The 27,713-nt window shown below is 36.7% G+C and overlaps 1 protein-coding gene across 3 annotated transcripts in view; it reads left to right on the top strand.

Moving 5' to 3' along the window:
* Positions 1-27,713, top strand: part of LOC128018533 (breakpoint cluster region protein) — a 38,891-nt gene that overhangs the window by 8,857 nt on the left and 2,321 nt on the right. Inside the window, exons 2-21 of one of the 3 annotated variants that reach the window (XM_052604096.1) lie at positions 6,507-6,691; positions 7,261-7,365; positions 7,539-7,724; positions 12,768-12,875; positions 12,967-13,018; positions 13,093-13,145; positions 13,297-13,437; positions 18,804-18,925; positions 19,040-19,205; positions 19,314-19,433; positions 19,536-19,611; positions 19,762-19,866; positions 19,973-20,047; positions 21,344-21,441; positions 21,662-21,781; positions 24,984-25,043; positions 25,803-25,912; positions 26,900-27,039; positions 27,149-27,283; positions 27,376-27,481. In XM_052604096.1, coding sequence (XP_052460056.1) covers positions 6,507-6,691; positions 7,261-7,365; positions 7,539-7,724; positions 12,768-12,875; positions 12,967-13,018; positions 13,093-13,145; positions 13,297-13,437; positions 18,804-18,925; positions 19,040-19,205; positions 19,314-19,433; positions 19,536-19,611; positions 19,762-19,866; positions 19,973-20,047; positions 21,344-21,441; positions 21,662-21,781; positions 24,984-25,043; positions 25,803-25,912; positions 26,900-27,039; positions 27,149-27,283; positions 27,376-27,481 — 2,263 coding nt within the window. Of the gene's footprint in view, positions 1-6,506; positions 6,692-7,260; positions 7,366-7,538; positions 7,725-12,767; positions 12,876-12,966; positions 13,019-13,092; positions 13,146-13,296; positions 13,438-18,803; positions 18,930-19,039; positions 19,206-19,313; positions 19,434-19,535; positions 19,612-19,761; positions 19,867-19,972; positions 20,048-21,343; positions 21,442-21,661; positions 21,782-22,103; positions 23,190-24,983; positions 25,044-25,802; positions 25,913-26,899; positions 27,040-27,148; positions 27,284-27,375; positions 27,482-27,713 lie in introns of those variants that run through there. The other 2 variants (XM_052604098.1, XM_052604099.1) reach the window with 2 other exon arrangements.

The raw sequence follows: 27,713 nt of genomic DNA, 5'->3' as shown, positions 1-27,713 counted from the left end.
CCTCTTTCTATCATTGACATTCTCACATCTAGTTGTGCCATTTTAGTGTTTTTAGAGGGACGGCTTGACACGTCGAATGAAAGATGAAGAAAAGTGACCTGAACTAGAAATACTGTAGTTCCAGTAAATTAAATCAAATAGGTAATGACTAACCAAGCATTTCCCAAACTTTAGAAAAAAACGTTGAATAGTTTACTAACCTTAATTGGTGATCAGTTTTTCGTATTTAGGGGAACTTATTTTTTTAGGTTCCCACTGACGTTTCGGATTCAGGTCCAAAACGGGAGGAAGAAGAGTAACATACTGAAATGAAATTGATATTTGACCTGCTTCCTCTGTGTGTATATATGCTTGTTGCTTTTCTATTGTTTCTTTTGCAGGATGCCAAAGTATTTTTCGACTTTGTGAACCCAAGAAAAATGGTAAAAAAATCCAAATGGAGACTTGAAAAAGCACTGAAACTGTGTCGATGTCTTATCTGTGATGTTGCTTTGGTGTTGATGTGACGTTGTAGTCGGTGTGTCATAAACAGGAAGTTGCTTTATCCAAAATAGTAACAGTTAAATGGTTGTCAGTGCACTGAAGAGCTTTATCCTGCCTGCTATATTTAGATCTTCTCCCTTCTGAGGGGAAAACGGTCCACCGGTTTTGCTTTGAGGTGTTACGGAAATTTAAAATACAATAACCACATGTGCCAGATAAAACTTCTGATACACACACAAAGGCCACATCCTTTGTTTCATGTGTTGGATTTACATGTGAACTTGCCAAAAATGATATGTTCACACAACAGATATGTCCTGTTGACTTTTGTCAGGTTTCCTCTTAGTGGACCATATGCACACATAAAGAGGAAGATTACGGCATGATCTGTATCCATGTTCATGCTCTTCACGCTGCTGGCATAATAATTGCGAATCATGGTGTTTGTATTTATGATTTAAATAATGGAACAGGTTAAAAAAGCAGTTAGACAATTTGTTAAAGTTAATGAACGAATTGTATAAATTAGAAGCATATATATATGTGACCTTGGACCACAAAACAGTTGCTGGGGTATATTTGTAGCAATAGCCAAAAATACATTGTAGGGGTCAATAGTATTGATTTTTCTTTTATGCCAAAAATCATTAGGACATTAAGTAAAGATCATGTTCCATGAAGATTTTTTCGTACATTTCCTACTGTAAATATACCAAAACCTAATTTTTGTTCAGTACTATACATTGCTAAGATCTTAATTTAGACAATTTGAAGGCGATTTTCTCAAAATTATTATTATTATTATTATTTTATTTAAAAAAAAAAATTGCAACGTCAGATTCCAGATTTTCAAATACAGCAGTTGTATCTCAGCTAACTGTTGTCCTATCCTAACAAATCATATATTAATGAAACTCTTATTTATTCAGCTTTCATTTGTATGTATGAATCAATTTTGAAAAATTGACACCTGATGACTGGATTTGTGGTCCAAAGTCACATATACTGTAGAATATGTATGGAAATATATATAATTTATGATTTTTTTATGTTTTATATATTTTTATATTTAATTGATTTTATATCATAGAAAAATAATTATATACACACACACGTATGGATGTTTTGTATTAGATATGATTGATCTTTTTTGTCTTTATTATACATGACCTTCTACACAGAAACATTTTCACTATGGATTTTTCTGATCATCTAAAACAGCCTTGGATAAACTTTGATCCTCAAGTTAGAGAGGATATTATGAGCAGCTGGTTATGTTAGAGTAGATCAGTGAATCCGATCTTGAGATGGATTGTTCCTGGCCTTACACATCTGGCGCTTTCCACTCCCTTTGGGATCACATTCAAACACACGGATTAAGATCTGTGTGTGGTTTGTGAGTTTGTGAGAGCACGTATTGCTGCAAGGAAAAAGACTAAGAGTGGGGCGACTTATTTAGGTATTATCGCAGGATAGAAATGCTGATGTTGCGTCATGACCATTTAATCTACCTCGTGTTGAACTGTGTGATGCGTTTGCATTCTCTGCCAACAGAAGCCAAAACATCTGCGCTCAGTTGCCCTGTTCATTAATAACCAGAGGACTGTGATTTTAGATTCAGGAGTCAAAGCTCTCTGTTAGTGTCTTGACCATTTGTAGACTTAAATATCAGTTTATAATAGCTTTGAATCTTCGTCATTTTAGAGATAAATTCTCAGTTATTATTGTTTCCTTCCAAGGAAACGGGGTCGTTTTTACCACTTTGTTCCACCGAAGACCTTTTTAAGACTTCCTGGTTGTGTCTGTGAGGCTGTTTGCAGTGGATGGGCAAGTGTAGACATGAAATTGCTCCAAGGAATTCTTCCCTTTCGAAGCCTTTGACTGGTGAACTTTATTATGTTGAAAGGATAATGAATTAATAGCACTTTAATCATTATTAGGGTTGTCAATGTTTTTTATGGGGCTTATTCATTCATCAATCTGTGTATTGATTTATTGATAATACAGTTTTCATAATTTATAAGCATTTTCATATTCCTCAGTTTATAGCCTAGGTGTTTCAACGTGTGAATGTGTATTTTTGTTGGAAAGATGACCTTGGATCAAATGTGTGCATTTCCTCTGTACAGACATCCCTGCACACTTCCTCAATTACTGATTCACAGTCATAGTGACCAGTGAACCAGCAGTTCCACACACACTATTTCCATCGGAAGATTAACTTTTTTGACACCGATTTTAAGACCATGTTTTTTGTGCATTCTACGCATTGCACATAGCATATATTCCATACATAAAATATGTATTGAATAATAAATATAAAGGGATAATTATTTTTTTTCCTTTACAAAATTTTCCCTTTACAATTTTTTTTACAAAATTATATTTATATATATATCTTACAAATATATATATTTTTTAATAAGATATTTTTGAAAGAAGTCTTTCATGCTCATTTCCATTTATTTGATTTGATCAAAAATACACTAAAAACTGCAATATTGAGAAACATTACTACTTTTCAATATAACTGTTTTTTTTTTTTTAATGTTATTTATTCCTGTGATAACAAAGCTGAATTTTCAGCATCATTACTCCAGTCTTCAGTGTCACATGATCCTTCAGATCATTCATATCATTCTGCTGATATGCTGATTTGCTGCTCAGGAAACATTTCTTATTACCTATTATGATCAGTGTGGAAAACAGTTGTGCTGCTTAATATTCTTGTGGAAACTCGGGGATTCTTATCTTTGATGAATAGAAAGTTCAAAAGAACAGAATTTATGCGCAATTCAGTTCTACGGTCACTTCGATTTAATACATCCGTGCTGAATAAAAGTATTAATTTCTTTCAAAAACATTTGAACGATAGTGCATTTGCACACACAGGAGAAATACCATTAGGATGATTATATGGATGCCCTTGTACCAAACACATCCATTTCAACAGTCTATGTGGCCTTGGTGTTAGCCACAGGAATTGTTTTGCTCAAAAGCTCAATGCTAGTGGCTAATCACAAAGTAACACATGATGCCCTTTGGCATGGCTCTTCCTTCTACAGGACAGCAGTCGCCTCGCGCTCTCACTGTTTTTTGCTATCTCTCTCTGTGATCCCCTACCTCTTTCTCTTGCTCTATTTGTTCGACTCTATCTGTTATTCCATCTTTTTACGTAGGCTACATGCCAGGCCACTCAGCAAGGCTGCCTTCATGCTTCCGGTGTCCTCTTTTTTTCTGTTTCTCTCAGGATGAGGTGATTTAACTCCCATCTTTGTCCTCTCTTAATGTCCTCATACACAATAAAAACCTGTTGACTGCTGAATGAATTAAGCCACGAGACACTACTTGTTATCCTGTGCAGTTCTGACTAGTGAACATCAATTCTGGGTGATGTTATTTTTACCTTTTTTTCATCAAAATCCCTTTCTCTGCTGTTAATCTCAAAGCCAACAAACCCGATATTTCAAAGTCTCTGGGCTTTTTCTGTATATATAAGTGGTTGTTTTGGGGCTGTTGTGCTGGATGGGTATGAGTGTACAGGCCTGTCCTGTAGGTGTGTGGGAGTGGAAACTAGGTAGTGTGAAATTCAAAGCCTCATCTTCACAACTGTATGCAACATTGGCAGACATTGACGGCGACATTGAGGGAATGTGTTCATTAGCATATTTTTTTTTTGCTGTCGTTTTGAAATTATTGAAATTTGATTCAGTGGTATTGCTTCTGGCTACTGAAATTTTAGTATTGTGACAAGTTTAGTTTAAATGGCTACTGTGTATAGAGCAAGAGCTGAGTGGATTTCACTGTTGATGTTCCTGACTGTAAACGTGTGTGCATATGTGTATTTATTTATGCATGCGTTTTGCGTAAATCTAGATAGCTTTTGACTGTAGCTTTAGACTTCGTCTTAGCTGAGCTGATCAGGACACCAGATAAGATGGGCACACAGTTGATACGTTTGTGCCTGGACATCTCACCCATGCTGAGCTGTTCACAGACTGCAGGAAATGAATGGCTGATTTTGGACAACTTACTCTATAAATACAGACAGAGGGATTCTTCATGTCTCAACTCACTGCAATCTGTGAATCACAGTTGATGTGAATAACCGACTCCACTTCCCACTCTTAAAGGTGGTCATATGATGCGATTTTAACTTTTTCCTTTCTCTTTGGAGTGTTACAAGCTCTTAGTGCATAAAGAAGATCGGTAAAGTTGCAAATATATTCTTTATCAAAGTTTCAGCCATACACTCCCTAAATGGCTCGTTCTGACACGCCCCCACATGTCTACCTCATGATGTGTGACGATTTACATAACGCCTCCCAAATGTTCAAGAAGGCGTAACTTTTATTCTCGTGTTGCTACAAGTGCCATGTTGTGGACACTCTGTGTGTTTTGTTGTGAAAGTGAAGCTACTTTGTTTGGCCTTCCAAAAGAGGACACAACTAGAAATCAGTGGTTAAGTTGTATTTACAAAACTAGAACAGTTCAACCCAAATATTCAGATATGTGCTGTGCATTTTACGGAGGATGAGGACTGTTTCCTGGAAGAGTAGCCTACAATGCCAGTGTCTGTTTCTATAAAGTGGGGCAGTTCCAACTCAAGAACAGTCTGGCTCTTCTGACTCACAGTCTGTAAGTACCATTACATATTTAAAGAATTTGCCACTGATGATTCAAACGGGAGTTTCAATGTAGAGTAGCAATTGTTGTTTGTTGTTTCTTCGATCACAAATGCAGATATGGTTTTATGTTTACACAGCGCGATATGCAACGCAACATGTAAAAAGACAGTATAAGTCATTATAATCAGTAATTATGTCCCCACTGGATGCAACAATTGCCTCGTTTTATTGGTTTTGTCTCGTCGCTCAGGTGCATGGCATCACAGTATTGTAAGGGGCGTAACATTTCCGTCACACGCTTGGAGAATCAATCACAATGCACTGGATAGCTGGCCAATTAGTGTACAGCTTGCTTTTCAGAATGATGAGCTTTATAAAGATCGATGCATTTCAGAAAGGTGGGGCATAGAGGAGCAACAATAATGTACAGTATGTGGAAAATGTTTTTTTTTTTTTTTTAAACCTTAAACCACATAAAAATATTGCACTACACCAATTACAGAAAATAATGTTCTTTAAAACAACCTTGCATGACCCCTCTAATTCTCTTTCTCTTGGTTCGTGTCAGTGATATTCCCTGAAGGTGTGGAACAAATACTGAGTCTGTCAGAGCAGCAAGCAGATAATGTGACGAAAATGTTGGCTCAAGTTTAGTGAAAAACTCATCTCAAACAATGGAAATTAAAGCTTTAGATATTACATTGAACAGTGCATAATGGTGGAATTCTAGTATAATAATATAAATACTTATAATAATAAAAATAATAAATCGGGTTTTTCTAAGTAAAACATCCAATCAGTCTTCATATTGTCAGAGGGAAAATGAAAATTACAAATTTAATTGCTGCAATTTACTACACACATTTTTAATAATTCTGTTGCAGCGTTCATGCATTAATGATGAACAGAAGGCTTAGTTGAGGCTGTGATTTAGAGAGATGGTAAATAATGTTTCCAAGAATAAATTTGAAATGGTGTATTGAATTCCTAACGGCTTTGGAAGACTTCGCTTGGCAGACTTTATCTGTTGCTCTCAATTATACGTTGAGGTCTTTACTGCAAAGAGGAAAAAGCTCAGCCTGTAATAAGTCTTTTTGGATAAGTTTTCAGTCTTCTGTCTGGATTACATTAAGAGATAAGAGATGTACGAGACTCTCTCTGGTAAAAGGACGTATTGATTATTTCAAGCACTCAAAATGAAGATGGAACGCTTGACTTGAAAACCCATTTTGGTTGTTTGCGACACTGGCAATGAATGATAAATTATGTGCTGTTATTTTATGTAATACTGCATATTACATGCATTTTGAATTATTGATATGATTTGAAAGTGAATAAAATCATATGTTACACTTGTTAGTCAAGTATGACAATCTAACCTCTCTCTATTTGCAGACATCCCGTTTAACGGGATCCCGCCTCCAGCGTACATTTATGATGCCGATCGAGGGGAGAACCAGCATTTGCAGCCTGACGTCAGGTCCTACACGGATGACTCTCTCTCTTCTCTGCGCCTTCATCCGAAGGGTCGAAGCTTTAGAGAGACCCCTTCCTCGGGGTCCCTGGAGCTCACTAAATCAGTAAGGGACATTAAAATACAGAGAACTAGCTTTAACCTTCATGAAGGTTTATACACCTTTCCCAAGTCTTTCTGTCATAAAGTAAAGTCCAGACTTGTCTTTTGTAAGAAGATTATTGTTATGGAATGCGTGCTATATTGTAAAAACATTTCAACTTATTGGTAGCAACCTGAATTTTAATATTTACTATCAGTTAGTAGCTAATTATAATTTAGGCTTAAGGATCCTTTAACATTTGTGGTTATGCAAATGTGTGAATGCTCTGAACTATTGACCTCTGTTTTCTTTGTCTTTATTCATTGGGACGTTTCATATAAGGGATAATGTGGTCTATGGTTGACTTTTGTAAATCTGTATGGGATAGGATTTAAGTTTTTATGAGGTTTGCCAATAACACTTTAGTATATTGACTAATTCTCACTATTAAAAAGAACTGGACCTTGAAATAAAGTGTGACCAGATTACCCTTCTGACGAATGCCTAGGGACTGTAGACATGAATATGTGTTTTTGGCTGAACCCTCAATGTGTTTGCGTAACGGGCACTTTCTTCATCATGGACATTCCTAGTCGGAGCTGGATGTCGAAAAAGGGTTGGAGATGAGAAAATGGGTCTTATCAGGGATCCTGGCCAGTGAGGAGGCATATCTCAGCCACTTGGAGGCGCTCTTACTGGTAAGTAATACAGTCTTCAGGCATTACTGGGTCTGTTTTACTGCACACGTTAATGAAAGAGGGTCAGAGATCACCATTATAGTATTGCTGAGCTTTGCACATTAAACTGCACCCAGTGGTTACAAATGGGGACCCCCTTTTGACCTCCTGTTATTTATTTATTTTTATCTCAGCCCATGAAACCCCTGAAAGCTGCTGCCACTACTTCTCAGCCCATGTTAACCCTCCAGCAGATAGAAACCATTTTCTTCAAAGTGCCTGAGCTCCATGAGATCCACAAAGACTTTTATGATGGCTTATTACCCAGAGTGCAACAGTGGAGCCACTGTCAATGTGTGGGTGACCTCTTCCAGAAACTGGTGAGCAGTTTTTTTTTATATTGTTTAATATAGAACAGTCCATTTGCTAATAACGCATTATTTTTTTGGTTTGCATTCAAATCAGAATAGCCTTTCGTTTTTAAATTAATAAGGTCATTTGATTAGGCATTTCACATGGTTATTTCATATATTTTAGGGAGATTAAAATTCGAACTGATCAAATAAAGTGATAACCAAAAATTTACTAATATTACAATTCTGTAATATTTTGACTTAATACAAAATAAAACACTGAAACCTAAAATGAGTTATTTTAAATGCTAGAAGTCATCACAACAAATGTACAATGTAAAAATTGTGTATAAATGCTAAATGTTAATATTTAAAGGTGTTCTTTTATTATTAGCATGTACAATTAATAATTATAATTTGTGCATTCTTATTTGTTTTCATTTAATTTCATATTTGAGTTTCCAGCAAAATACGTATGTAATGATAAGAAACTGTTACCTTGTGTGAAATTACACATATCATGATATAATATTTTAGTCATACTGCCTACTGTTTGCTTATTATTGAGTTCACTGGCTCATTTTTGTATTATCATCTAATAATAAGCTAGTGTTACTGTTGTTACTCATCATAACATCTGAATTGTGCCGTCACTCGATGCCACATGCCCATGTCTAATTCGTTACATGATGTTTCTATCAGACCACCCGAGAGAGATTTCTTTTTTAGACCATTTATGAATGCAGTCATCATCAAAGCATGTCTCTCTGGTCCTCCCTAAGGAAAATTTGCTTTGATAACTGGTTTAGTGAGCTTCACGAGCAACAGCCACATCATTCCACTCGGCACAATTAGCTGTGGAAACTGAAACTTTACCCCCATCTTTACAGACGCCTGCAGGACTTGACGCTCATGCGGATGAAAGCTTTTCAGAGCCACATGACTGTATGTAAAGCAGCTAGGGGTCTTGCTCGTAGATCGGTGGGGCTGCGGCCAAAAATGCTGGGGTTTAAATGTATTAGGGTGTTTTAGCCAGGAGCGTAGATCTCATGACAAACTAGAATGTTTCTTTGCTGTATTGATTATGTGAGTTGCATAATTTGGCTATATTCACTCTCTTCTTGCTTTTCTCTTGATATCTCTGAATTGTGACTTTTTGCATTTTACAATTTTATACAAGAAGATTTTTTTTAAAGAACTGATGCTTGTGATTCCCGGAAGGAGACTTTAAATTGATCAAAGTGACCGCAAAGGCATTTATAATGTGTTATGTTGTCTGTTTCAAATAAATAAAGAGTGTTATTTTGGACTTTCTGATTAGTTTTGAAAAATGCATTAAATCTGCTATTAGAATGTAAAGACTGGTATAATGGAAATTCAGCATTAGCATTACAGGAATAAATCACATTTTAAAATTCTATGGCATGAACTGTTGCAAGATATCTTTCAGCGGTCAGTGAAAAATATAAAACCCAGAGTGGAGCTGGAGCAGAATGCTTTGAGCAGGAGGGGAAATTGTTTTTGATCTGATCAACTCATTCATCAATTAATTCATTTGAGGTTTGTGTTTGAAATGTTTTGCCCTCCCCTCTGGGATCCAGGGTGACCGCTTGACATAAATCTCCTCTTTTAAACATAAAGGCATTGGGGTTGAGTAAATGTGGCCAGAAGCTGAATTCATTCATCTTTTATTTGGATTGTTAATCCAACAGGGATTATTTTGTTAGTTGCAAACACCTGTGGTTATTATTTGAGGCAATTTTGTATCTTATTCCTTTATCTTTGTGCAGATGTTTTTGCATGAAAGTGTATTTCTGAAAGCACAACCCTTTGGGAGAATATGCCATGTCCATTACATTGGAAGTATGTGTGTGCGTTTGCATAGTTCTATTCTAGGGTGTGTGTGTTTTACACAGAAAGGGGTAAATAAACAGGAAATCCCACAGGGAGACATAGTCACACAGAGTTTTCAGTGGACAGTGAGTCCAGTGTTTCCCAGAAAGCATGTTGTCATAGAGCAGGGGTTTTTGTGTCTGCCATGGAAACCCACTCATTGCTGGGCATTCCCTTGCCCTCTCCCTGTGGACTGCCAGCACTCACACCATGGGATTTACTCACTGCTGACTCCTAAGATGCAATGAGTCCAAAAATGGACTCAGATGCTGTTTTCATACAGTAATGAATCGGTTTAGGCCAGTGTTTCCAACAGATTTCAGTCTACTCTACTACATTTATATACTTAATGTATATACAGGATATATATTAATGCTCTGTTGTTTAATGTCTCTGTTTAATGGCACATTGTCGTTGTTATGAGAGGGTGGAATTAATGATAATGCGTGACACCTGCACCACTCACCCGTCTCGAGTCCCACGGAGGATCTCCTAAAGGATAAAAGGAGGAGTGTCGACAGAGTTGGAACAGAGTCACGTGACACACACAGTGATGAAGCTCATATGTGTTTGCAGTACACAAGCCTCAGACGGTTAAGACAGCTGACCCCACTGTTTGACCATCTCTCTCTCTCTCTCTCTCTCTCTCTCTCGAAATGGTCATCCATAAAATGTGTTGCTGTTCTGTTGTAACTTGTAAGTAATCTTAAAGATTCCTAAAAGCACAAATAAAGTGCTTTTGCTTTCGCCTAGATACACACAACATCTCCCTGACATGGTTGCTTCAACCCTAATTTTGGTTACTTAAACCAGCCCTTCTTTATTTGCGTGAACATTTGGGCGGCATTAAACAAATATTTCCACATGTGGGGGCCTGTTTGAATTAGTCGTTTTAGGAGGGCATGAAAGAGTCTTAACTTTAAAAATATATATATCTCTTTGTATTTGAGACTTTAGTCTTTGCAAACTGTACAGATCTTCTTTATGCACCAAGAGCTTGTAACACTCCAAAGAGAAAGAAAAAATTTAAATCACATAATATGACCCCTTTAACTGTTAGCCGGTTCCTGCCTCCTCCTTCCTGATCTGCGAATGTTTGTTACAGTCGTATTTGAGACAACTAAATATTGCATAGTATGACAATAATGAGAATTTGCAGTAGGCAAGTCTTATGTTGGTTTAGTAACTGCTCAGTAATGGATTTGTCTGATTCAAACTTGTCTTCTTGAACAAGTCATGAATAAAAACACCTTTTAATAGTAATTTGTTCATGAATCAAGATACACTTGAAATGCGGTATGTTGTTGACTCATTAAAATGCACCTGTTCATAAGAGTCATTAGTTTGTGAATTTAAATACAATGGTCAAACTGTAGGTTTCTGACTCACTTAAATGAACTGGTTCATAAGAGTCATTTGTTTGTGAATCAGAACAGTGGTCATGCAATATATTTTTTATCCACTAATATGAACCAGCTCATAAGAGTCATTTGTTTTTACATGCACCCTGCAAGTACAGCTCAATCAAAAGATGTTTCCTGACTTTATATTTTTTATTTAATTACATTCAATTCAAACTGCAAACTTCCATTCACAACTCAAATAAAATAGAAGATCTTTTGGCGTTAAGCTGAAAATGTGTCCACTTCACTAGAGGAGTCTTTAGAAAGTTGTTCTTTTCATTGTAATGGTTCTTTTCACTCTTTTAACGAGTGTTCATCTTTTTTCGGTGAGTGGAGTTCACAGCACGATGTAATCTGTCTTTTTTCTGATCTCAGAGTAATGATGCTCATATTCTGGATCACTCACACGTTTCCCCAGTAGCAGTATAATGGCTGTTTTGAAGGAAATACTTAACCCCTCTGTCTCATGACAAGCCCCATCACAAGTCCCTCTCTTATTTACCCCAGTGTTGGCAGCACTCGAGATGTTGCCATGGAAAATGCTTGTTGTCTGTGCCCATTTCACAGCTGTTGTCTTTTGAATGGTGTTTTTCTTCATAACACAAATGCTCATACACAGCGACATTTTGGCTTCATTTACACCAAGTCATGCATTCACCCTCTTATCATGGACTTTTTAGAAAAGTGTTGTTTGTATGCGTATCTTGTATGTGATATTTACCTGGAATTTTCTTCAGATATCACATGGAGAACACACAGTCTACATGAACATTTTATTAGTTTGATGTTGTCGAACTGATGCCACAGCTGTGGGATGGTTGTAATTTTTGAAGAATTTAGAATACACATTAAATATTGAAGTAGTTCATTATAATTTCCCTATTTACTTATATTATAAAAGGTTCAAGCATGTAACAATGTGGATTTGATACTTTAAAGGAACAGTTGGACATTTTATGAAAATGTAGTCGCCCTTAGGCCATTCAAGATGTAGATGAGTTTATTTCTTTATTGAAATAGTTCAATTCGATTGAAATCTTCAAAGTTCTCACAGCTGATAAAAAAATCACAATAATCCACGAGTAATCCACACGACTCCAGTAATAATCATAACAAATAAAACAAATCACAAAGACGTTTTTAATTAAAATTACTCCTCCCTCCATTATATCGCATTCTCCAGTGAAAAAGACATCTCATCTGAATCAGGAGAGAAATATGCACAGATCAAGCACAAGTGAAAGGGGATGGATACAGTGGCTATAAGTTATAACACCTTAATTATGGATTTATTTCTTACAAACACGTCTTATTTTTTCATTTCACAAGACATTAATTGATGGACTGGAGTCGTGTTGTGGAGTTTTGCGATGTTTTCATCAGCCGTTTCGAATCAGTTGGTGAGCAAGTGATGTAAATCTGTTTCGATGAAACTCCTCTACATCTTGGATGGTCTGAGGTTGAGTGAATGTTCAACAAATATCATTTTATGGGTGAACCATTGCTTTAAGATTGACCAATTACGTCATCGTGATAATTGGTCTGCTTTGTTGAGTGCTGTTGTCTTTAAGCATTTAGGCTGGTATTTGCTTGTCTTTGAATATCAGAAGCATGTCAACCTTGTTAAAACAGGCCACAAAAAACTGCCTGCTCTACCTTAGTAAGCAGAATTAAGCCGAAGTAACATGCATGAGTAATCCGCCTCTAGCACTGACTTTTATCTTTCAACCACCTTCTCTCTCACTCTCTTCTGTGGTTTTATCTTCCCACACAGGCCAGCCAGCTCGGCATGTACAGGGCTTTTGTGGACAACTATAAGGTTGCTGTAGAAACGGCTGAAAAGTGTTGTCAAGCCAATTCTCAGTTTGCTGAGATTTCAGAGGTTAGTTTTAAGGACATTATCCTGTCAAAACGGGGCCTGATATCTTTGCCTCCTTGTGTATTTATGTACTTCTATATAATTTCACCTTCAGAATCTGAAAGTCAAGAGTGCTAAGGATCAGAATGCCAAGAACTCTCTGGAATGTAAGTAGTTTTTCCACTTTTACTCTCCTTTAACTGCACTTATGAGCGTTCTGATCGCTCTTTCTCGTTCTTAGCGCTGCTGTATAAACCAGTGGATCGAGTCACTCGCAGTACTCTCGTCCTCCATGTGAGTAAAACTGAAAGAACATCCACCTAATCATTTATTTTACTCATGTGAGAATGTTTACCGGTTTTATTTGGAGGAGCTTTGGCTGTATTGATTTACACACTCGATCGATTGAGAGTTTTGCAATATTAGAGAAGTCTGTGTGTTTCAGGACCTGCTGAAGCACACCCCATCCAGTCATCCAGATCACCCTCTCCTGCAGGACGCCCTCCGCATTTCCCAGAACTTCCTCTCCAGCATTAATGAGGAGATCACGCCCCGCCGTCAGTCTATGACAGTGAAGAAAGGAGAGGTCAGTGCCGCCCAGTGAAAGAGCAGACTGTATGTCAATGACCATATTTAAACAATGATTGATTGATACAACTTTCTCTAAAATCAGATTAATTTTAAATGTTTATTTAATTCATAGTTTTGTTTAAAATATAACGTTTTTAGAACACTGCTACATTATATAAATAAAAAAAAAGATTCCAAATAGAGTCATGTGGTGTGACCAACAGGCTATACATATATATATATATATATATATATATATATATATATATATATATATATATATATATATATATATATATATATATATATATATATATATTAGGGGTGTAACGATACGCGTATTCGTATTGAACCGTTCGGTACGAGGCTTTCGGTTCGGTACGCGGTACGCATTATGTACCGAACGGTTCGTTGGACTAATTAATTAAATTTGGAAAATAAAAAAGGTGTGTGAAATATAATGTTATGCGTTCAACAAGGTAGCCCAATAACCCAAACGACGTAACAGGCAATGCCCCTGACACCCCCGAAGAAAAAAAAACACCAACTTATATGTTTATGTTAGGCTACTCAGTCAGGCGCTCACTCAGTCAGTACGCGCTGAAGGCTCGGTACCACGGAGCCCCGCGAGTCACCTGTAGGAGAGAAAAAACATCAATCCGTGGCGACGGTTTTGCAATCCGTCCCCTCAGTTTATAAACCGTGCTCATGAATTAATAAACTGTTCACTCGGTTTAACAAATCGTACCCAGGATTAACAAACCGTGCCCACGAATTCCCAGTCCGTGCGTTTAGATAAACCGTACCCTCGGTTTTTGAATCCGTACCCACGAATTCATAATCCGTGCGCACGCTTTCGCAATCCGTTCCCTCGGATTTGAAAACTGACACGCATTTTACACTTAACAGTGAAACATGCATCTAACTCCGGCAGGTGGGGTGAGGTGGGTGGAGCTTAGTATAATAAAATCACAAAAATAAGTCTTCATGTTAAGAAAGAATTGTACACAAGCATTTCCAAAACTGTCCAAAGGTTATTTAAAAATAAAGCAATTCACAAATTATTTTATGACAAATATTTTTACTGTCTTGTACTCATTTATTTAGCCTACAAATTAAAATTATAAAAAATAACTTTATTTTTATTTGTATCATTATTATATATTATTATACAGGTTATGCATAAGAATCTTTTATCCAAAATAACTTACAAAAGAGGAAAAAATTACTCCAGAGTCAGTCACAATGCCAGGTTTATTGCACAATAATAATCAAGTGCTATTATAGATTATCAGCAATTGAACAAGATTTTAATGCGCATCTTTCTTATTAAATCTTTGTATTCCACCTCGTACTACACTTGATAGAGAATCACTTAAGACACTTTGCTGTAAACCTATTCCACATAATAATATTCAATAAAACTGTATGTTAACACGTAGGAGTTTGCTGCATGAATCCGTGAGTACGGTTTACAAATCCGAGGGAACGGATTGCGAAAGCGTGCGCACGGATTATGAATTCGTGGGTACGGATTCAAAAACCGAGGGTACGGTTTACAAAATCTAAGTGCACGGATTGGAAATTCGTGGGCACGGTTTGTTAATCCGTGGGCACGATTTGTTAAATCGAGTGAACAGTTTATGAATTCGTGAGTACGGTTTATAAACTGAGGGGACGGATTGCAAAACCGTCGCCACGGATTGCTTTTTTTTCTCCTACAGGTGACGTCCCGGGCTCCGTATACGGACATCACCGCAGCGAATGGTGCATTTACGTTATAGCCGCGGATATGAGACCTTACTCTGTAGTGGAAAACGCAGGTTTTAAGAACATGCTTAATGTAATTGAGCCCCATTACAATATTCCTTCACGAGCCCATTTCAGACAGACCGTAATTCCTGCTTTGTTCCAAAAAACATAAGCCCAAATAGAGAACCAATTGAGTAAAAACACACTAAATATAAAGAGTTATAGAGTTCCATATAAAAAGAGTTACATCTTTGTATTTGTTCATAACCACTACAACAATATTACATTTAATTAAAAAAAAAAAATTTATAAGGAGCTATTTTTGTTTTATACAGTATGCTGCTAAGATAACACCATAGAAGATGGGTAAAGAATAGCTCCATCATTGTTCAATGTAAAAAAAACACATACTTTGTTAGTTTTAATAAATAATTTTTTTTAAAAAAAATCAAGGAAATTTATCTGCCAATTTTTTCTTTTTGCTGTATCTAAAACGTACCGAACCGTACCGAACCGAACCGTGACATCAGTGTATTGAACCGAACCGAACCGTGAATTTTGTGAACCGTTACACCCCTAATATATATATATATTACATACACAAACACACACACACACACACACATATATATATATATATATATATATATATAGTGTGTGTGTGTGTGTATAAGCAAAACATAACAGTATATGAGGACGCCTGAAGACCCTGATGACTATGTTTTAAAGTCATTAAGACTGATCAAATATGAGCTATATAAGGAAAAATATGCAACTGTGGAGACAAAATGTCATAAACTGATTTTTTTAAACAAACAAGATTAGTGCAGGCTTTAAAATGTATTTTGTGCAACTCCTCAAAAAAAAAATATTTTATGAATTAGTCATAATATTTTTTGCCTTAAAAAATACATTTAAAAATCTTTTTGAAAATAATGATTGATATGTGTATGCGCACATGAGCTCAAGGTGACAAGGCCAAAAGAAAACCCCTTGCTGATAAACTCTTGGACTGTAATTCTTAGTAATATTTTTTACAAAAGGTTTAAAAATATTCATCAGTATGCTCCGGTTGCATAACGCTACAATGTCCCATCAACAATATAATCATCTCCTGCCTTCCTGTTCCCCTTCCTCCTTTATCAAAGGTCGTTTATGCGAAACGAGAAGTGTCTCAACACCCTTCCCAGCTTCAGAATGAACACAAACACATATTTGCACACTCTTCTGACCCTCTGACCTGTGAGTCAGCTGACCTGGTACTAGACTTCCTCGCTGATTACTGGAAAACTGTGTGGGAAGTGGCTCTCTGATTGTAGGCTTATGGACATGCCAGGAATTTTTTATTACAGAAAACACAGAGATATAATTCAAAGATACTTCTCATTTATTATTGGAATGATTAAAGGAACGTCTGACATAAGCTGGGGAACAGTACAGCTCAACTTAATCATGATTCCTGCCAAGATTTGTACTTTGTAAGAATTTATTTTTATCACTTTGAAGGAACTGATGATAAAACATAATTATACAACTATACAAGAAAGTATTCATCAAAGTATGTTAACTGTGGATATTTGCCAGACACACAATACCTAAAATAACCCTTTGTTTCTCTAATGGAACAACAAACCATTTTGGATCAAAGGAGTATAAAAGACAAATTTAAATTACATTTAAAGTAAAATTTAATTTTTACGTTCAAGCTTCAAGAAGGATACTAAAGCATCATAAAAGTATTTTGTGCACTATATTCTAAGTCTAAACATAATGATTTAATGACTTATGATAAAACATCACCAAAAACATAACAATAGAATAATATTGCAAATAGTGAGCAGTCTGACAAAGCACGTTTAGAAAGAAAGTAATTGTATTTTCCAGCATTATCATTTGTCAGGGCATCTTGGTCCATGTCCTGTGTAATTATTGCCATTGAGATGATTGATTTCCAGCTCATGGCCATGTGCTGCTTCTCATCTTAGGCTGTTTTAGCAGATCTCTCTAAATGCGTGAAAGTCAATACTGCCCCCGTTTATCATGTTGGCCAAATCCTGGTTTACTTTAGGAGAAAAAAATGCAGGGGTAAACACACTCTCTGAAGCCAGGGTCACAGGTCAGAGCCAGTGTTTCGAATGCATCTGCACACACATACAGACAATCCAGGCCATGAAAAGAGCAGATGTCTTTCACATATGTCACACAGCCTTCAATTAGGGGAAGATTCAGCCACTCACCCAGTTGTAACGAATGACCCTAGATGGACATCTTTCGGAACCTCTTGTACAGAACTTTTTCAATTTAATGTTGCTTTGTTATTTTAAGGACAATATATTGTTTTTCAAACCATTTAAAAGGTTACTCCACCCAAAAATGAAAATTTTGTCATTAATCATTTGTCCCCATGTCGTTCCAAACCCGTCAAAGCTTCGTTCGTCTTCGGGACACAATTTAAGATATTATGAAAACAAGGTGGCTTGTTACTGTCCCATAGACTGCCAAATAAATAACAGTAACGTTATGACGTGTCGAGAATACTTTTTGTACACGAAGAAAACAAAAATAACTACTTTATTCAACAATTCCTCTCCTCTGTGTCACCCCAAATCAGCATACCAACATTTTGGCAAATCTGAGCTGTGCCCATTGTCGTTTGCTTTGAAACCAAGGCGTAAATACACATGAAAAACGTATCCTTGTGGTGGGGCGGACACAAAAGAGCGTATGCCACCTGCGTACAGCTCAGATTTGCCAAATTGGTGCTACGATGATTGACACAGAGGAGAAGAATTGTTGAATAAAGTCGTTATTTTTGTTTTCTTTGTGTACAAAAAGTATTCTCGTTGCTTCATAATGTTACGGTTGAACCTACAATGGCAGATGGAACATTCTGACGATGATTTTCATACTTTCCTGGACTTTGACACTGTTATTTATTCGGCAGTTAATGGACAGTCACAAGCCTACTGATTTTTATCCAAAATATCTTAAATTGTGTTCCGAAGATAAACTAAGCTTTTACGTGTTTGTAACGACATGGGGATAAGTGATTAATGAAAACATTTTCATTTTGGGATGGAGTCTCCCTTTAAGGCTTAATTTTTCCTCTAATGTGACCTACAGTAGGTAATAACCATCATATCACCTTTTGTGAATCATCTCATCCAGCACACCTTTTTCATTCTATCCAGCCGTGCTTGTCTGAGGTTGAAACCCCTTCAGGCTGCCATCATTATCATGAAAATAGCTCCCATGACTCGCCCACAATAGCGCAATTACTTAAGTGTGTCATGCCTCCATCTGAGTGAACGGGTCTGAGCTTCTCATTGGCTGTTTTTCCTCCTCACCTACTTTTAAATGACCCCATGCCTCAGGGAAAATAGTGACTGCCACTGATTCATGGGACAGTAAACGATACATGAACGCCCCCTGTTGGTAAACAGTTGAAAATAATTGTGTTAAGGTTATTTTCTGGTTTCCAAAAATGATGATGGTGCCTTTACACATCCCCAAGGTTCTCAGAAACATAAGGCGTCAAACTTCGAAATATATAATTTGTTATAATTTTTTATCATCATTTGTTATTGTCCTGCATATTAAAGTAATAATATGCCTATAATGTCTTTAAAGAATCGACAGCTTCTCAGAGACCAGTTTATGGTGGAGTTAGTAGAAGGGGCACGAAAACTTCGACATGTCTTCCTCTTTACCGACCTGCTGCTTTGCGCCAAATTGAAGAAGCAAACCGGAGGGCAAGTCAATCTATATGAAACTTTTTTTGCCTGTAGAAACAATCCTTATTTCATAGTTTTTTTTTTTCTTTGTCATAACTGTGACCTCTGGTTTCGGTGTCTTCCTATTTTCAGGAAGGGGCAGCAGTATGACTGTAAGTGGTATATCCCGCTAGCCGACGTCACGTTTCAGACCATCGATGAATCTGAGTTTTCGCCGGTCACCCAGATACCAGAGGAAGACATAGATGCTGTGAAGGTCAAGATCTCCCAGATCAAGAATGAGATACAGAGAGAGAAGGTAGATGAGGCAATTAAACATGTTTGCAGAAATGCATTTCTAAAGTAAACATTCAGCTTTGTGCTAATTGTTTCCCACCTCCTTCCTCAAATTCTCTCATGTGTTCAGAGAGTATGTAAAGGAGGCAAAGTCCTCGATCGTCTCAGGAAGAAACTGTGCGAACAGGAATCGCTGCTTCTGCTCATGTCTCCATGCATGGCCTTCAGAGTCAGCAACAGGAATGGCAAGGTAGAACCAATACCAGACAATTTCCTAAAACTAAGACAGACGTTTAACATTTAAAAGCCATTTTCAAATGTTCTTATTTCCTGTTTTATTTCTGTATTTCAGGGCTATACATTCCTGATTTCATCCGATTACGAGCGAGAAGAATGGAGGGAGATCATTCGGGAGCAGCAGAAAAAGTGTAAGAATTGCTGCTCCTCACAGAAACCTTTTGGCGTGCATGAAAACAGAAGGACTCTGTAAACTGCTCTTTTCCTTTAAGAGAGAATCACTTATTAGATAAATGCAGATATCGGCGACCTTAGTTTCTGTACGTTCTTTTTTCTCACAGGTTTCAAGAGTTTTTCTTTGACTTCTCTGGAGTTGCAGATGCTCACCAACTCCTGCGTGAAGCTACAGACCGTTCACAACGTTCCTCTGACAATCAATAAAGAAGGTGAGAGCCTTGTTTGACTGGTTTTTAATAAGATCTTTATAGAATTTTCTTTCTTTCTACTGTATCTGAAATTTCTCCCATTTTTCTCCCATTTTTCTCCCATTAGATGATGAATCCACAGGGCTGTATGGCTTTCTAAATGTGATTGTTCATTCTGCAACAGGGCTGAAACAGAGCTTGAGTAAGTTGTCTGGCACGGGATGTCTCACCTAGCTTATGGGACTGCAGCAGTAGGATTTTTCGGTGGTTGCAATTAGATGGAATGAAATCCGGCTCACAGTAATCATTAAATTATTGAATGCCTCCCTAATATGTGCGCACATGCATGGAAACACCTGACATGCTCCCTGCTGTTGTTGGGCAGAGTTCTCTCTGTGAGCAGCTGTGGGACGGGTGGATTAACTCTTAAATTTAACTTTCAATCACTAATATTTGATGTATTTTTTTGTTCTCACTCATTCATTGTTTCAGAAGTTGGGGTTAATGTCATTACTGTGACAGACCATGGTGACAGTTAATTTAATAAGAGCTAAAGACTCTTTGCATAAAAAGTAAAAACATATTCTGATAAGCAAGCTATATAAAATGTGGGATCAGTAAGTTTTTAAAAAAAAAATACTTTTAATACATTGATCAAGATTAATTTGTTACAATTAACATTTCATATAAATGGTGTCCTTTTGAGTTTTATATTCATCAAAAAATCCTAGAAAATATGTATCATGGTTTCCACAAAATAATTAAGCAGCACAACTGTTTTTAACATTGAGAATAATTCAATATTTTTCTTGCGCACCAAATTAGCATATTAGAATGATTTCTGAAGAATCATGTGACACTGAAGACTGAAGTTATAGAAGCTGAAAATGCAGCTTAGCCATAACAGGAATAAATACATTTTAATATGTGTGTATATATACACAAATAAAAAACAGTTGTTTTTGACTGTATTCACATTTTGAAATATTGCTGTTTTTACTGTATTTTGATCAAATGAATGCAGTCTTGGTGAGAGACTGTACAAGAACATTAAAACATTTTACCAGCCCCACATTTTTAAATGATAATGTGAATACATAATAATTTGTATAGTCTTATTTTCAATGTTTCAAATTGAAAAGTGAAAAATTGTGTTATACAGTGACAGCTGCTTTTGATTATTTTGATTGCTTTTGGTTTCAATAATCTTTTTTTTTTGTGACTCATCTTTTTTTTATATTATTTTTAATTCAGTAAATTATGTAAAAAATTAAGAATATCAAATAAAAATTGAAAAATACTTACTATAAAAATGATTGTAATAGTTATTGGGATTTTGGTCATACTGCCTAAAACTTTGATTAAAAAAAAATACTATGTGGGGAAACAACTTTCAATTTCTGATTAATGTTCAGTGTTTTTGTTATTGTTATTGTTGTTTTAAATTTGAAAATGGTTTATATGTAACCGGCTTGTTTTCTGTTCTCTCCCCCTCCAGATCTGTACTGTACATTAGAGGTGGACACATTTGGCTATTTTGTGAACAAAGCAAAAACACGTGTTTACAGAGACGCCACAGAGCCGAACTGGAATGAGGTCAGAACTGCAGCCCATCCTCTGCATGTAGCTTTCTTCAGAAACATTTAGTGAAACCTCGAGTGTAACAAAGACAAAATATTAGTCCTTATGCTGCAATATCATTTGATCCAACTAATTGAGCTATCACAAATGACACCCTGCAGCTTAAAATATGAAAAGACATTACAATGCAAGTTGAACGGTATGATTAAATGGAGGTTGGCCCCTCTTTTCACAGGAGTTTGAGATCGAGCTGGAGGGCTCTCAGACCCTCAGACTGCTGTGCTACAGTAAGGTCAGACAGTGCAGGGATGATGGGGAGAACATGGATCGCATCATGGCCAAAGGACAGATTCAGGTATGCCTGTTTAGATGATATTTTAATAAATTAGGGAGCTTTGAGAAGGCGAGCTGTTTATATGTTTTCAACAGCGGTTCCTCACAGTGGTTACAAAGCCCAGGGATGTCCTCACCAACAAACACCGGACAGTCAACAGCTCAAATAATCCTGTTCTCATTTTGAAAACTGATCCTGTTCTCACTTCTCATTTCAAAACTGTTACATGAATTAAATGCTAATAAATTAAGGACTTGCCAACATATACTTATGAGCTTTGAGTCATGTTGTGGACTCAGATGTGGGGTTTCTTACTTACAGAAGTGTGTTTTCACTACTTGAAGTGACTGACACTGTTTCTCTGTGCACAAATCTAAGCAATCAATCATTAATTTGTGTTATGTTGTTTTCAATTTTATCGATTAGTCATACATAGAACAAGCAATAATCTGCTTACCCTTAGTGACTAAGCATTTACATTTTTAATCTCTAATGCAATAAACAGAACAAAGCCGGTTAGTTGTTCAGGTGGATAATCCTGCCATATGCGGTGGTGTGCTCATGTTACCAGAGAAACCAGAGTGGCCGCTTGACAGAGGGGCAGCTTTAGGGAAACGCTGAGGTGTTGTGCTAGAAAAGGATTAGAAGGACTGTACTATGGATTGTCATCAGAGCTGTTTGGCACTGCTCCAAAGAGAAAGTGGGACATGACACGCTGACAGAGTCCCAAAGGTGCAGGTGCGAAATCACGGGTTGGTTGAGTGAAAGTGTGTATCAGCAACCACAGCATCTATACACTGGTTGGAAAAACATAGCACTGTCCTAAACTTACGAAGTGGCACATTTCATTGCTGAGAAGCAGAAGAGCATCAAGCGAAACCCTTGAACTTGTCTTGAATGCGTTGTTGGTAGGTCAGCCGCCCCACTGGGCCGTAATCATCAGGGTGGGCGGAGATTCTGTAGTTAATCCCAGCGCTCCATCTGTGTGAGCGCTCCGTCAGGGGAGCTCTGTGTGTGTGAACTCAAGATTCATCCAGACCAGCATGAGAACCGTTACACCAAAACACGCACCACTTCAGGATGTCATGGAACACCAGTTGGCCGTTGTGTTACAAGACCCAAATCTGACTGTGCTTCTGTGAATGGACAGGGATTCCTGTTCCTGTAGCCTGCTGCTTCTTGTGAATAACAGTAGCATCCACTGAGGAACTTGAGCGAGATGGGCAAAAAGGACCAGATGCAGGATGGTGAAGAGCATTATGGTAGAAAGAAGACTACCATAATGAAGGAAGAGTTGATACGCAGCTGTGCGGTGGAGGAAGAGGAGAAACAGGAGGAGGATGAGGAGGTGGAGACTGGTCTCAGGAAGGGTCCCAGCAGTGGGGCTCGACTCTGGGGTAGAGTGCGAAACACGCTCCTCAGGCAGAAGGTAACGAGAGGCTGGAATCCTGTGTGGGGATTTAGGAAATAAGAAACTCAGTTTGTTAACTTGGTTTATATAGATGAATATTGTTAAGCAGTATGATTAGAAATCGAGATGCTGGAGTGTTTGATGTGGATGTTTCTGTTGATCATTGAACGAATGTTTTTTTTTTTTTTGTCTGCATCTGTAACATGGTAGGGTATGTATTGTTTGTTAAGGTAATATAACATTGTGATTTGAAAATTATTAAGGCTTGAGACTTACTGATGGAGTACATAAGATAAAGAATGTGTGATAAGGCTGGTGTATGGCAGGGATTTTTTTTTTAACTGGTGACCTCCAGGAGGCAGCAAAGGGCAGCTGGGGGTCAAAATGTGATTCTAAAAGATATAATTTAAGATATTAAATCTGCATTTAGTTTTGTGGGGGGAAAAAGTTCCCAGTGTGCTGGATACACTGTCAATGATATTGTCTTTATAATTTCACATTTTATATTCTCACACAGTATACAATTCAAAAGTTTGTGGTATGTTATATTATTTTGTTTTGAAAGAAATCTTTAATGCTCAAAAGGCTGCATTTATTTGATCAAATTACAGTAAAAACAGTAAAACTGTGAAATATAACTACAATTAAACAATTTTTTTCTTGTTGAATTTATTTTCAAATGTAATTTTATATGCAGAATTTTGTCATTACTCCAGTCTTAAGTGTCACATGATCTTTCAGAAATCATTCCAATATGCACATTTGCTTCTCAAAAAACATTTCATCAATGCTGAAAACAGTTGTGCAGCTTAATATTTTAGTGAAAAACTTATTTTTTTTCAGGATTCTTTTATTAATGCAAAGCTCAAAAGAACAGCATTCATTTAAAACTGAAATATTTTGTAACTTTATAAATTAATCCTTGCTGAATACAGGTATTTATTTTAAATATATATATATATATATATATATATATATATATATATATATATATATATATATATATATATATATATATATATATATATATATATATATATATATATATTACTGACGCCAAATTGTATTGTGATACTGATCTTTTGGTTTACTGTGCTGAAACTAGACATGGCCTGCCTAAAACAATGTGTTAAACCCATGATAACATGATGCATACAAAAGATTAATTTCCCCTTCGGAACACTCTAGATGTCTTCTGAACATTTGAAATATGACATAGATTGTTACTGTTATATCATTATGTACTTGTGTACCAGTTGCTTTCAATTACATCAGATTTTTTGGCATGAGTAAATTAAGCGATCAGTACAGGTCTTTCCATTGGCAGCAAGCTGGTAAATTATGTTATCACAATACCCATAGCAGACCACAGTAATTACAAACTGACACCCTGGTATTAGAGACATGATTAGAACAGAATCTGTCACTAGATTAGTAATGACAACCGACTATGTGGACGTTATGTAATACTATAAGACTTGGGAAGATAGACATATCATAAAGAAGGGAAACCGTTTGGATTGTACTATTATTTAGGTTGTGCCTTTTTTAAGTTTAAGTGATTATTTTGTCTATATCAGTTCAGATGAAATCGTATGGTGTCTGCATCATTCAAATGCTGTACTATGTGCCTGGGCAGCTATCTTTCTTTGTCCAGGCTTGGCGTATTTGTTTGTTGATTTATTTAATGAAATGTAGATACTTTCCAGTAGCGTGTTCACTGAGCTGCCATTTTTAGCAGGTGACTCTGTGTTTGGGGCACGCTCAGATAAGGATTATCCTCTTGACTGACATTTGTCCCTATGTTCGCAGCTGGATCCTCAATCGCTGCAGGGTAAAGACTGGCAGAGGACAGTAATCAGCATGAATGGGGTCAGTGTGGCTCATCCTGCACAACAATAACACAATTACTATACTAATAATAGAAACAATCATTTTATAAAACGTTCAAAAGGCAGTTTACATTTAAACAGGCCAGTACACTTGATTAAGATCATCTATATTTGTCTGGGAAGTGAATAATTGATGTTGCTGTATCATTGCTGAACACTGAAGTGATGATTTACTGTGTGTAGTGCACATGTAGATGCTTATTACTTGTCTCTTTTGCAGATTTCGTAAGATATTCAAATATGGTTGTGTAGAAATTGCTTTTGTGTGTTTACTGCGCTAAAGTTTTATAACGGATACATTTCAGTAGATTTCAGCTGTCGAAATAATAGCTAAAACTATTAAAGTAACAATGTACAGTAAATGTAAAAGTCTTTACTGTCACTTTTGATCAGTTGAATGTTTCCTTCCTTGCTGATTATACTATTATTTTCTTTAAAAACAATCCTACTGACCTCAGACATTTGAAAGTTAGTGTGTGTTTATATTTTATGAACAGAGCTGTACTCTGTAACTTATACATTAACATCCTCCAATCAGTATATAACAACCATTTGTCTGCCATCAAGTTTTAACAATATGAAGCACAATGATGGATTATCACAGTCATGTGGCTCGATATTAAGCTGATGGCCACAGTTTACAGTGATTTAATTCTTGATCATTTTATAGGTGAGATTGAGCACAGAGTTTTGTTCTCATCAGTGAGATGATTTTGTGCACATTCATCACTCTTTCCAGATTGAGGTCAAGCTGTCTATGCGGTTTACCAGCAGAGAGTTCAGTCTAAAGAGGATGCCCTCCAGGAAACAGTCTGGAGTGTTTGGAGTCAAAATTGGGGCTGTTACTAAGTGAGTCAACCTGCCAATCAGTCAATCAATCAATACATATCAGTAGCCTAATAAAAGCTGTTTTTCCTTTACATGAAGTGGGTTTCCTCATGAGGGCTGCCATGTTAAGATCATATGACCAGCCACATACTAACCCCATATTTTTTAGATACTTTTACAACTTTTTTATTTAAATGATGCTGCATACACACCACTAGCTTCAAGAGCAACCCCAGTCAGATGTCAGCCATGTTTCCCTCAATTTAGAGGACACAGGGACCATTTTCCGACTGTTTTCCTAGTCCCACATGACTCAAATGAGGGATCATAAAAATAAGGAGGGGGGAACTTCCTTTTAATAAAGCTGAGGAGAGGTGGTCTCCGTCAGAAGAAAGCAACCACATTATGGACTTCCTGAGAAACAGGAAGAAATTATTATTAAAGGCAAGGGTTTGCCAAGGGCTTTCCTCAGAGGACTGCAATAAAAACAGGACTGTGGATTTAGGAATGAGACTCTCAGATATGCATTTTTCATAGTTTAACTGTTTAACAGCAATGCACAGGAGTGAAATATTGCCCTCTATTTGTAAAAAAAAACTCAACTTGTTTTGGGAGGGGGTATATAGTGGACAGAATTTTTATGGTTGTGGTCTCATTATGATGTTGATTTTGAGATATTGGAATGCTGTGTCTGGATAATGCAGATGTAGGATTAAATATAGGCTATGAGAATGTTTTCCTTTCATAGTGAACAAATAAACAAGCTCACAGAATATGCTGGTGCAAGAAAATATTTCCTTAAATAATTGAACATTTAATTAAAAAAGTTTCATGAAAAAAAGAAAGAAAAAAAGTAGGTTTTATATGTATGTACGATATGTATAAGATGTCCCATAATTTTCTGTGGACATAGTATTTACAACTTTAATACCAAAAAAGAAGCACAGATCAATATGAATCTATTTTTCAGATGCTAGTTGTTGACTCGTGTCTGTTTGTAACTCTTAGACGGGAGAGCTCCAAAGTGCCTCTTATTGTGAGACAGTGTGTAGAGGAGATTGAGCGCCGAGGGATGGAGGAAGTGGGCATCTATCGTGTCTCTGGTGTGGCCACAGACATCCAAGCCCTAAAAGCTGCCTTTGATGCCAGTAAGTGCTTCTTGTAGGGATGACCCTAGAATTAAATCAAAATAAATATTATATATTTAATACTGTAAGTATTTATGGCTATAAATGCTATTTTTTTGTGATTTAACAGACAATAAAGACGTTTCTGTTATGATGAGTGAAATGGATGTGAATGCCATCGCTGGAACGCTGAAGCTTTACTTCAGAGAGCTTCCTGAGCCCCTCTTCACCGATCAACTCTGTGCGAATTTCACTGAAGGCATCGGTCAGTTGAGTGTTTTTCAAGTTCTAATGAAGAATCATTCATGCAAAAAAGTTCCTATTAATCATTTAATTCTAATTACTCATTTTCTTCAGCATTATCAGACAGTGTGGCAAAGGAAAGCTGTATGCTCAATTTGTTACTCTCGATACCCGAACCCAACTTGCTGACCTTCCTGTTTCTGCTGGACCATCTGAAGAGGTGCGGTCTGATCCCTTCATTTAGTTTCAATGACAGGATTCCTAAGTGAAAATATAAAAATATTTATATCGGTGGTTGGGATAACTTAATTCTAATCTATGATAAAAAATATTGTAGGAACCGCCTAGAACACCAAAGCTTAATTTTTTCTTTACAAAACTAACTGTAGAATAATTACAGTTAACCTCAGAATTTATAACCCCTCTTTAATAAAAACTTAAACTGTGTAAAT

This window comes from Carassius gibelio, chromosome A8 (genome assembly GCF_023724105.1).
Source record: "Carassius gibelio isolate Cgi1373 ecotype wild population from Czech Republic chromosome A8, carGib1.2-hapl.c, whole genome shotgun sequence".
In the NCBI taxonomy this organism is placed as follows: Eukaryota; Metazoa; Chordata; class Actinopteri; order Cypriniformes; family Cyprinidae; genus Carassius; species Carassius gibelio.
Note: the sequence above shows the minus strand (reverse complement) of the source record. Positions and strands in the feature narration are given on the sequence as shown.